Source organism: Metopolophium dirhodum, chromosome 6 (assembly GCF_019925205.1).
Source record: "Metopolophium dirhodum isolate CAU chromosome 6, ASM1992520v1, whole genome shotgun sequence".
NCBI classification, from domain to species: Eukaryota; Metazoa; Arthropoda; class Insecta; order Hemiptera; family Aphididae; genus Metopolophium; species Metopolophium dirhodum.
In genome coordinates, this window is record NC_083565.1 from 13386368 (window position 1) to 13399341 (window position 12974).

General features: G+C 35.2%; 1 protein-coding gene across 1 annotated transcript in view; it reads left to right on the forward strand.

The window, feature by feature from the left end:
• The first annotated feature begins 8998 nt into the window (after window positions 1-8998).
• LOC132946575 (uncharacterized) overlaps window positions 8999-12974 on the forward strand; it is a 33279-nt gene continuing 29303 nt past the window's right edge. Inside the window, exon 1 of the mRNA XM_061016621.1 lies at window positions 8999-9313. Coding sequence (XP_060872604.1) covers window positions 9234-9313 — 80 coding nt within the window. The 5' untranslated portion in view covers window positions 8999-9233. The remainder of the gene's footprint in view (window positions 9314-12974) is intronic.

The following is a 12974-nucleotide window of genomic DNA, read 5'->3' on the forward strand; positions in this document are numbered from 1 at the left end:
TGTTACTACACCTGAACTATAATTATAAACATATAATATCATATATCATATTATACATAATACAAGGAATACCATTTTAAAAATTAACTAATATACGTAATCGAAAAAGACCCTTTGAAATAGTTTCTATTAGGAGTGGACTTCGGCTCCGTGGCTTCCGGGCATCTCTCATCTCGACCCTCCCATAATGGGTATAAGATATTAAGATCGCATAGATGCATAGAACCAGCGACTACGTATTATATTATATATTGTATACAACCTGTTGATATCGGTACGACGGTACGCGTCATATATTAATACCGATTATCATTAAAGCGAAGACACGTATGACGTATAATACGTATATAATACAATAATAATATGTTATATACTATATAATATTATGCTATATAGGTACCCTATACGAGTAGTACGACTTTTGCAGTTTCGCACACGATTGTCGGAGTGAAGAACGTGTCGTGGGAACGTAAGACGGATATGTATAGGTATACACCGACCTACCTATCTGTACATTACACGCTCCAATAATACCTAATATAATATATAAATTTCTCTTCGCGCGTACACTACCTTTTACTCGGACAAATTAACGGACCTACGGCGTTGACGAACCGAATGCACATTCGTATAATATGTATACTATATATAGCCTATAGTAACAATAATATGACGTGAATACGTACCTACGTGTACGTTTACGTAATAACATAATGATATTGTATTACATTATGACCTGCGACGTTGATCTAAGATGACAAAAAAAAAAATGTGCATAAACTTTTGATATTTACTATATCAGACATTTTAAATTTTTGTTTTAAACTAATACAACAACATAATAATTATATTATAATTTTATTACTAGCTGATCCCGTGCACTTCGTTGCCCGTTAAATGTACCAACTCTATGTGAATCAAACTTTGTTCAATTCGTTATTTAATATTCGGTGTTTGGTGTTCAAAATTTATCTTAACTTTTCCGTTAATCCGTAGATCGCGGACCCCGTGCTGTTTGTACGTGTATGATTTAACTCTAAAGTATCAAAGTCATACCAAGTTTGTCGTATTCCACCTATGGTGGATTAATATAATCAATTAATACAAAATCCTAACCTAACCGTACTAAAATCAGACGAATAAAAAAAAATCAAATTTGACCATTTTAAAATTAGCCTAATAACGGGTATTTTTATACGGACACTACCATAGAACACCATAGAACAATACGATAATACGTGTGCTCTACGGTTCGTTCGCAATTTTATTTATATTTACTTTGTTGGATTATTAAATGTACCTATACAATAATAGACCAGACAATTATCATTTTGTCATAGGCATAATAATATCCCATAAAAATGTCATCGTTATTATATGATGACTTTTTTCTATTTATATTCATCAGTAAACATTAGTGTTTGCAGTTTGGAGGTGAATAATAACGCACGTTTTTAAACGAATATCGGACGTGAATGTGTTCAGTGTTATAATATTGTAATATACACACGGTTATTGGTATTGAAATGTATACACTTACATATAAATACGTATATTGTTTTAGACGTGCGGATTTGCCCGCGTTTGCGAAGCTTATAAACGACTCCCCCACGTTGGAATCCGTGCGGGCGTGCGCATATACGACAGAGGGTTGAATGGTAGGAGTATATATATATATATATTTTATTATTAATAAAGCGTAGCTGTTTATGGGGGGAGGAAAGCCCTTTGGACGAATTCGGTTGAATAACATGCAAAATTCTGGACGAGTATACCGAACAACCCGCGGCCTGCAGGGACCAAGCGGCACGTCAGCACGCGTTTGGAAACTTAACTATTATATATTATAATGCATCGCTTCCGAGTACATTTTAAAGCACTTTGCAACACCGCATTGTCACGTTTCGTGTTAAGTCTGCCCTGTAATATATTACTTGCAGCGTACGCAATGCCAAAATCAAAATATTTTGAGAATTTCAAAAATACTTTAGTGGCCCTCGCAAGCTAGACATAATATTTTCACGAATATTGGGTGTTGCATTCCCAATATTCGTTGATGACGACTAGGTACTTCAGTTTTGTTTCCGTTATATATGTTAATCTATTTATATTATATCAAATAATATAGTAACAGTGATTTTTTATAATTCGTTTTCAACTCTATAAATCTAGGACTATACTTAAGAGTTGAGACTGCTGTTCGGTGTTCATGGAGTGCAGCATGATATAAACACCATCATGGTATAATATGACCGCAAAAGTCCAAGTCCGCGCAGTTCGTCACTTGCTTACCAGTATTATCATATTGTCATTAAATTATTATTACCATACACTACGCCACGCCATGTGCTTACCGAAGGATCTGACCGTCAAAAAGTTACAATCATACCTTGTTTTTATATCATGGAGTGCAGTACGAGATGTGGCTCCGGGCTCACGAGTTTCTGAAATCACCAAATCGTTTTCAAACGATGGTTGAAATGCCTGAAACACGGAAACTAATATCAAGAATTCACGAACGAACAATAATTAAGGTAAAATGCGCTATATTGCTTGAAACCGAAGTTTAGTACTTATATTAGGTATGGCATCATAGGCGGAAATCCATTAAAATTTCAGGAGGGGCTTACATTTTGAACATAAATGCTAAGCCCCTCGATTTCCATCTATATATATGGAGTATCGTATTTTTATTTATATATATAAAAATAAGTGTACATTTTGAATACATTTTATAACTCAAGATCTACCAAACCGATTTTGATAAAAATTTCAGGACATATTAAGATTGATATGTAGATGGTTTCTGTGAAGTTTGTACGCTGTGAGATTAGTGGTTCCGGAGTTATGGCCTTTTAAGTGCACACCTGGTGACATGGCCAAAAACAATAACAACGTCTATACAATTATTTTTATCTACATATATAACCCATAGCAACCATTAAAAAACAAACATTTCTATCGTAAATCTCAAAATTCCTGTTTGAGCACCTACCAGGGGTGATCACTTCCCTTTTTAAATTAGCCTATGACACTCACAAAGAATGTGGCTTTGTATTGGTGAAAGAATTTTCGAAATCGGTTCAGTAGTTTCGGAGTTTATCCCGAACATACAAACAAACGCTATCATTTTATATATTAGTATAGATATAGATAAAAATGAATATTTGTGTGTAGATTATACCTCTGGAAGAAGATAGGCTAATTTAATAAGTGTTAAATTTGTTTTTTTTATTCAACGGTTGCGTTAGGCTTTTGTATTAATTGATTATATTAATCCTCCGTAGGTGGAATTAAGTAAAAATGACAAATTTGGTACAATTTTGATACTTTAGAGTTAAATCATATACTTACGTACAAACAGCACGGGGTCCGCGACCTACCGCAGGTATATTGCCTACCTGATAATATACTGCTGCGAATCAGAATTTTTATTCCGGGCAACAGAAAAGTTAAGATAAATTTACCATACACCGAATGTTAAATAACGAATTGAACAAAGTTTGAGTCATATCGAATTGGTACATTTAACGAGCAACGAAGTGTCAGCGGGATCAGCTAGTAGTTTATATAGGTATTACTGTATTAGCCTAACCTAATGTATACAGTATACATATATTATACTAACCGACACCCGTTGGCAACGTTGACGCAAATTTTGAAATTGTCAGTATGGCGTAAATGGAGTTCTCAAAATATTGAGCCCTAAAGGTTTCGCATATGATACAATTCAAAACAATCACAAATTAATATATTATAATATAACAGTTATACACATAATAGCTGTTATATCAAAGCCTTACTTGATAGGTACCTAATTTACTAAATTAACTGTTTAATATGTGAAAATAATAACATGTATAAATAAAATAAACTTTTTAGGTACATTGTAAAATCAAACATTTTAGTTGATACCTGTTAGGTTAGCTGTTGAGACTGTTGAGAGTCAGTATTCGTTGATAGATTTATTTGAGCATCATCTTCCATCAGTGACTGAATTTGTAGTCCTTAATATTATAAAAATGTTAAACATAATAATCAATAACAGACAACAGTCTAAAAGTTAAATGAATAATTCACAAAAAACACGGTGAATAAAATGTACAAAATATAATACGATTGTCATTAATTGTCAGTTGTCACTGTAATACTCTATATCGTAGAATTCAATGGGGTCTTGGGATGTACAAAAGAAAATATTTTTTATAGGTCTATACATTAACAATACCAGTATCAAATCAGTGGCATGATACATTTATATAAAAATTACTAAAATAACCAATAACTTTAATAATCGAATAATGTAATTAAATGCATCAATACCGAGTTGCATACAAAAAATATTAATTTAATGGTTCTCTAAAACTCAATCGACCAATCATATGTTTAAGCAATCACTAATCCACGCCAATCGATTCATTAATAAATATGATTATTTTTTTTATAGTGATTGATTTTTATAGTGACTTATATATTATGTATTATGCAACCCAGCATTATAATATATACTTTTATCTATTGAGTATTTGAGCATAGACTATAAAGTATAAACGTAATTATATCCAAAGTAAGATATCTTAAGGAGGGCTTGAGATGTTCCGGGGAGGGCTACACCCTTCTAAGCCTCCACCTATATGTCACACGTGTACGGTTATTATATTATTATTCTGTGCAGTATGGAAACCCCGCGAACCACACACCTAGCCCGTCCACGTCACGAACGATGTGTATCAGACGCCATTACTGTAATATTGTACGCACTTGCGAACCTCAGGCCAGTGGCGTTCTCAGAAAAACGCGCAACGGTTTGATTGAGAATCGATCGGCACGACGGACGCGGAAAAAATGCCTACCCGACGACCGCGTTTTTGTCTGGCCGACCGACGACGGAAATTATTATACCACGGTTATCCGCTCGCGAATAAACCACGTTATGTACAATGTACACTGCATGTGGTCTCCGAATTTATACCGCGGTCGACGTGACCACCGTCCATACGGTTCACGTTCTCGCGAGATGGTAACCACGATTATTTCCGCGTCGTCGGTTACTGGTTAGGAACGATGAAAAAAACGCGGTCGTCGCCGTCCTCTTCGTCGGCCGAAGCCGCGTTTGCTGTTCGATTCTCGCCGGAGGCGTTGCGTCAAGGTGAGATGCACATTGGTTACAACGTCCTAAAAAAGATTTCAAAAATCGTCAGAAGACTTTACTATAGTATACTTAAAAGTTCAAGAAATCGCAATTCGGAAAAATGCTTAATTTTACTGTTAATTGAGTATGACAGTGTGTTGAATGAGCTGAAAAATCGCGCCGTACAATATAATAATATTACGCTACGATAAATTAGTGAGAATTTATTTGGGTTAAATTTTAGTAAGTATAGGGTGTTTAACTATTTTTCGGGTGGTATTTTTTTAATATTAGAAAACTTTGTCAAACATTTTACCTATCACATCGTCGATTGATAAGCGGCGAAATCGAAATAATTACACCTGCATTATTACGCTGACCAAAACAGGTACGCACGGTTAAAGGACAGGTATCGCAAGTCGTTTTTTCTTAGTCATCAGCGATCGTAGTGGCAATGCGGTTATTGATTGTACGGCTCTATACATTCTATAATAATATGTTTTGTATCTGCTCAAAGTTATTGTCGATTATATTCGATGTAGGTACGCGATTATAAAATAATGGTATAATGTATAAATTAATTGTACGTTTTTTTGAACAAACGCTGTTTTACGAGAAAAGAAAAAAAAAAGTCCGACCGGTTGCGGTCGATGCGATTGTGTTTTCGATAAGACTCGAAACCGCACGCAGCTCATCCATAGGACCGTTGTAATGATGACCCGTAATCGTACCGGTCGTTCGAAATTCGATTAGAACGTATATAATATTATTATTGTTATATGCCATTTAGTGATTCGTATTTGTGAGAATTTCTCGTATATATAGGCACAGGCCACAGGGTGATCCTTCAGACACCCATTATTTCGGAAAATACCAATGTCTTTAAAAATATTTGTTGTTCTTCATTTTATAAGTCGTGCCAAAACAACATTTTTGAATAAAAGTTAAAATTTTTACTATTCTTGTGGTTAATATTTTTTTGAGTTTTTTTACTCTTTTTGAATGAGAACACATTTTTAATTTCATAATAATATGCCGAAGCATAATTATATGATTTGGATTATTTTGATCTATTAAAATCAAATTTTGGACAAGTTATTTATTAATATTTATTACTTATAAGTATTTAAAGTTATGATAATCGGAGTTGTAGTGTACCGATATTTTGTGGAGTACTCCTGTACCACACCACTCGGCTCATTAAAGCTTTAAATAATTATAACTCATCAACTACTCGTCCAAAGTTTGTTTTTCATATACTTAAATTTAACACCATGCTAGTGTCACTATAATGGGTGGCATCTTATTCAAGAAATCCAAGTTTATTTTTAACACTTATCCTATATGCTTATTGTACAAAATTGTATAGATTGTGTGTGTGCGTTTGTGAAATAAAATAAAATATATATATATATACCTACTTAAGAACTCAAAAAAATATTCCACTTTGGAATATTGAAATAAAAATGGGTGTTCTCATTTAAAAATGAAAACAATAAAAAATGGGAAAAAAATATATTTTTAGAAAAAAATTGTTTGACGCTTTAAAATTATGTAAAAAAATATTTTCAAAAACGTTAGTAACTTTTGAAATATCGAATGTCTTACGTTAAATGGATCATCCGGTATATACCTACAAAACTACGACCACGAGAATAATAAATTGAACAAACGGGTTTTCGCGTGTATTTGTACTAGCTATACGTGATATGTAGTGTCTATATGCTTTGTATTTAGTACAGCTGCTTCTGCAGGTTAGTAGACGGCGTTTACTGGGTTAGGTTAGTTTAGGTTAAATCGTCTGTCTGGGCGGTATGATATCGGGTCGAACCTATTCGTACGTGCATAATATACAATATATATATTATAATATATCGTACACTCTCCGATCGTCGAAAATTTTACTTGATGATGATTCTATTATTGTCGATAAAACAATATCATAATGGCCGATTATAGTTACTATAATATAGTATGTATTGTTATATCGATACCGGTACAGTGCATTTATTTTATGTGTGAGTACTTGTATTGCCTATAATGGCCTTATTGACTATTGGTGTCACCGTGTCAGTTACATTGTTGTTTTTAAAATAATTAACGAAACGCGAATGTTAAGTGTTAATGTGTATGACCGCCATCGCTATGTATCCATTCACAGGGTATGATGCGCAGATATAATATATAATATACGTTTTGTCAATAGCAGTTACGTAGCGATTTATCACATTGTCCGATACAAACTTTAAAAACCAATTCAAACGCGTCAATAAAGTATATATTGATTTTTTTAACTCCAGTTTTTACCCGATATGTACTGTTGCAGATACTGTTGCCATCATCGGTTAGGTACAATTGTAATAAAATTTATCAAATTACCCTATCTACCATTAAATATGATTAGATACTGTATTAACAAAAAATATAAATAAGTTGATTAATGTGTGGTATGGAGGGAGAACCCTCTATAATCTATATGTCATGGGTAAAGTTGTACTATAGACATTTTAATCACCATCCCCTACCCCTGTCCCTCCAGCCTAGAGGTCGAGCTTCAGTTACACCACTGTTATTAGCGTAAAAATCGCTCGAGTGGTTCCGTATATAAACGCGTGTGGTGGGGATGTCGTTTTGGGATTGTGTTTAATATTTTGAATCAATTCGGTGCCTCCAAATATTATTTTATATTGTTATATAATAATATTTGCGTGAGCATCCTATTTCCTCGTGCATGAACATTGAACGCATAAAATCGCTCTTTTCGAGAAAACATAGAAATGCATACAAACATACAATTTATGTTATAATATATTAATTTGTATATTATATTTCGACGTGGCCCGTGAGTCGTAACGGTAGTTTTCGTGCGAGGCAGACTCTCACAAAAAGCGTATACCTGGCTACCCGGTTATACCTGTGACACATTGACACGTGCTGCAGCTATGGTGCAATATAATATTTCGTATGCTCCGACAACGGAGATAACCGATTACCAAACATAATAATCTAATAACACCATACGTGACGTCTATAATATTCACGTCAATCCCATATTATCATCGACACGATCGACTCGGTGTGATGGACGTCTCTGCTATTAAAACGAGTGCAGCTGCACTACAATATATAGACGTCGTGCACGGGAAAGCCGCGACCGATATATTATATCGCATCGTTAAAAAAAAAACCGATTTAAACGCTCGCTACGAAATTTTCTAAAACATTTTAAATAGGTAACTAATAAGTAATAACTATCGAACGCGCGTTGGGTAATTTTAAAAATAAATACTGATCAGAGTTTTTCCTATTTCTCGTCGTCGTCGTATACTTTAGATTTTAGATAAAAAAAAAAAAAACGCTATTAACACTAGAATACATAACGATCGCCCGTCTGTATTTACGGCGATAAACCCGGGACGTGGGAATATTTTTATCCGTCGGCAATGCGACCGACAATGATCACAGCGAACGGACCGCGGGAATATTATCATGACATTATATTTTGGGCAACCGATTTAATTATTACCTACGTTCGATAATATTGTTTGACGGTTTTTAATTTTTAATGTTACCAGGGAAGGCCAAACGGTTACGAAAACGGTCGATGTTTAAGAAAAAAAATTTAGAAATACTAGGAAAAACGATCCAGTCTCCAGTTTTCGAATTCCTCTCGCCGCCCGCAGTCCGCCGTAGAAACTCGGGGGCTGTTGAAAAACAACACAACCACCCCAATCACTCGAACCAAATGAGATTTTCCGGCTCGTTCTTCGAGAGGTTTTCGGATCGCCATAGCAACGACGCGCAACGCCACCGCCGGTCGTGCTGCGCCGTCGCGATAAGGGTCGGCGGCGCCGCGTCAGTACCGCGCGTTACGCCGGCACTCGGCAGAGTATGCCCGTCCGCCGGTCGTTGCGGTCGCCGTTCGCGTCGCGTTGTGCAGTCGTGCTTTTCGCCCGGAAAAAACGTGGAAAATCGAAGCGCGTGGTCCTGTACAATATCGTCGGGAGGAAGTCGGAACGTTTTCACTCCTCGTCGCCCGAACAACACGTGAGTCCGATGTAGAAACGATTACGTCCACTGCCGCAACTGTTCCCCGACCACGATGATGTTGTCCAGGCAGACGACGACGCGCTCAGCACCGTCCACCAGCCGCACCGGCACCGCCGACGCACCGGAACCGTCGTAAGTGCGAATTATGTTGCATAAATTACATTATAATATTATGTTAAGCATCATATGCGCAGGGGGGGGGGGGAGCTAGCCGCTCATCACACCACAGTATAATATTATATCGGACAATACCCAAGCCACGAAAAATGTTTTCTCCGATGAGACATTAAATTGGCTGAGAACGATTTCATGCAAGACTGTTTCTCTAAAATTTGGCAAATGCTTAGATTTGTTGTACCGTTTAAAGAGTGTCCTGCGTGATACCGATACCAACTATTTTTTTTTCAAACGAGAACCAACCTTTTTTTTAGCGTAAATTAATAAGCTTATTTTGTGCTTATTGATCTAAATAATTGGAAATCTGATCCTTGAGTATATTTGAAAAATCCAATAATCAGAATTTAAATTTTGAATAAATACATTATTAAAGGAAACTATGGGGCGGGAGTGTCGGAGTGTGCCACGTGCATGCTAGTGAATCATACTGCAATACTGGATAGATGGGTAGGTACTATATAATAAATAAATACCTATTGATGTTAATTTATATTTATAACATACCATCTGAATATAGGTATACCAACTTAGTAGATGTAGTAGGGATTAGGGGAAATGTCCAAACAGATTCATAAGGAGGAAATATGAGGGCTAAACAAACATTTGGTCCTTGTTGCATCTAAGTTAGGTATTGCATACGGTGTAACGCAGGTTAATTTATCATTATAACGATATCGTAGTATCGTACAATATTATAGTCTGTTATATAGTACTAGAACAGAGTCATAGAATATTTCTAGTTAGGTTAATTGGGCGGGCTAATTTTACACAAAGTAATTTAAATAACGTTTATCAAAGTTGACACCCGCAAAACTATGTTAAGAATCGTATTTTATAATATTTATTATCTCGCCATCGTGTGCTGCTTCTAGCGGAAAAACGGTGAATTATTTTCGCGCGTACTCGGCGGCAGACACCACTCCACATAAACTCCGCGATATCGTAAAAACGTTTCGCCGTCGCGACCTTGAAAACGTTGACACGTGGTGCTATTACTATGTATGCGAAATCCCGTACAATTTACTTAATTTTTACTTAATAATATAATTACGAAGAAAATCGTTTTCATGATTTATATAACTGTCGGACAACCGCCGCCGCGCCACTGCCGGCACCGGCACGCCGTAATAGCATCGTATGGCGTTCAATTTTCGTGATCTTCGCCGCGCGCGCCGCGAAATAGTTTGTTGCGTCCAGGCAGACGGGACAGCTTTACACTTGACGAACCGCATGCGGATCGGCGTCGGGACGAACTGCATATTTTATTCCCACTTGTCGTCGTATTAGCTGCCTTTGACAATACAGACAAACAGCTACTCGTAGCCCTTCACTGTCGCGTACAGGCAGTGGCGCCGAACCCATAACCTAAGAGGGGCGACCGCCCACCCTTTTTTCGGGGGGGGGGGGGGTCGAGGGGGTCCGTGGGTACCCCAACAAACTATTTATGAATTATGTTCCTAACTCCTAAGCTATTAATGTATACATATGCAGCAAAATTTTGTAAACAGGAGTGGTGGTCGGTATAACTTTTTTCTTGCTCCCCCTTTTAAAATATAGTTCGGTGCCACTGCGTACAGGTGTTGGGTCGCGATCCCGATCCGATACGGTCCACTTGAGGATTGGCTGCACGTTCCTCCGAGCGTCGGCGCACTCATGCCGCAGTGGGCTGGCAATCGACGGACGCAAACTCGCCACTCACGGCGACCATCGGCGTCTTGACGCACGGCTAAATCTCGGCGCGCCACGGCCGCGTTCTCCGCCCCGTTCGTGGTTACGTCAGCCGACGACGTTTCTTCCGTCCTCGCCGCAACGGGCAGGCTGTTCCGGCGATCGTCGATGACGCCGGAGCCGCCCATAAATTTCCTTCTGGATTTCGGACACAGTTTTGGGAAACTGCAGTTTCTATAGTGCCTGCCAGACGAAACGCTGGCACCGACTTTGTTCATCATTTTTGTGGTGTGCGAATCCATTTAAGTTAACTGGAAATTGTTTTTATATTATAGGCACTATAGACACGGCATAACACAGACTGACTAACTTTTTTAAATGTATTATTTTACAAGGCGTAATAATATCTTTAAAACATGTCAAAATCACAAGATGAAAATATTAAATCTGCTCATACATAAACAAAATACAAAAGTACAAAACTATAGGTATGTGTTTTAGGTCGTTATTAATAATATTATGTGACTATGTGCGTATAACAGTATTCTCGGAAAATAAATTACCGCAAAAATTGAATACAGGAATTTGAAATTCGATACCGCACGTCTTCCACATTTCTCATCCAAGAGGCTGGGAAATGTAATTCAAGAACAACAGAATATTTTCTCATAAATAGTATTTAATTTTTAGTTATAAAATTATTATATAGAATTAGAAAATTAGAAAAAAATGTAATTTATTTAGATTTCTTTTAATGGAAATTGTTGCAATTTAATGTAATTTATTCATATGGTATTTTAATCAAAAAAGTCAACATTTTTATGTTTTTGTATTTTTTTGTTTAAACTCAAGACTCAAGAAATATTATTCAACTATCAGTATTTTTTCATGCTTTCTTGATTCAATATATATTTATTTTATTTTGCATGTTTTGATTTTATGAATATTATTTTTTCACATTTTTACGTCATTTCTTCATATTTTAGGTCATTTTTGTAGTTTTTGTACAATGTGGGAGCATTTTTCTCAAATTTTAGATTTTAAAGAAATTTGTATAGTATTTTAATGATTTTATACAATTCTTAAAATTTAAATGTATTCTATTTTTCTGTTAATATTACAATTTATATTTTAAATTACTCTGACACTATCATTATCACATCCATATCTCTAATAAAAATTATTATTTTTAAATTACATTTTTTTTTTATTCAAGTAGAATTTTTTGGTCATTTTTTACGTTCATTTTTGGAGTTTTTAACGCATTTTAGCATTTTTTTTTTTTTTAAGGAATTTGTGTGTGTTTTTTAGGTCATCAACATCCTAACTCTAGACATAAAGCATGGCGATATATCATATTACCTAATAATGAGACTTTTGATCTAAAAAATTACAGATGATAATAATATCTCTATATTTTTCATATATAAATTTATAACGGGGATATTGTTAAATGTTAATAATGTCTTAATGTTAACAAAAAGCTATTAATATAATCTTCTTGCTGTTTTTTCACCTAAATAAACATACTGTATTGATATAATTTATAATACCTATCCAGTATCCATAAATAATATGATATATTTATATATAGAATATAATAAAATTATCACATAAAAACCATACATATTTTATTTTCTTGGATTTCTATTATTAATTGTATTAATTATAAATACGTTTTATGCATAGTATATTACATTTTAGGTTAAAAATATAATACTGATATTAATATGGTTCCTAATTATTATTATTCGATTCAGCCAAGACTCAAATCGATTTTATTTAAGAACAGTTATAATTGTTATCATTTTTTTTTGTTATTATTGTATGCCATTTTAGTCAAGCAACTTTCATTTTAAGTATCTACTGTTAAATTTACTTAATTCAGAACTACAAACGGTTAGACAGAGAAATTATTGAGTTTATTTGACTCGTCCATTTTTCAAAC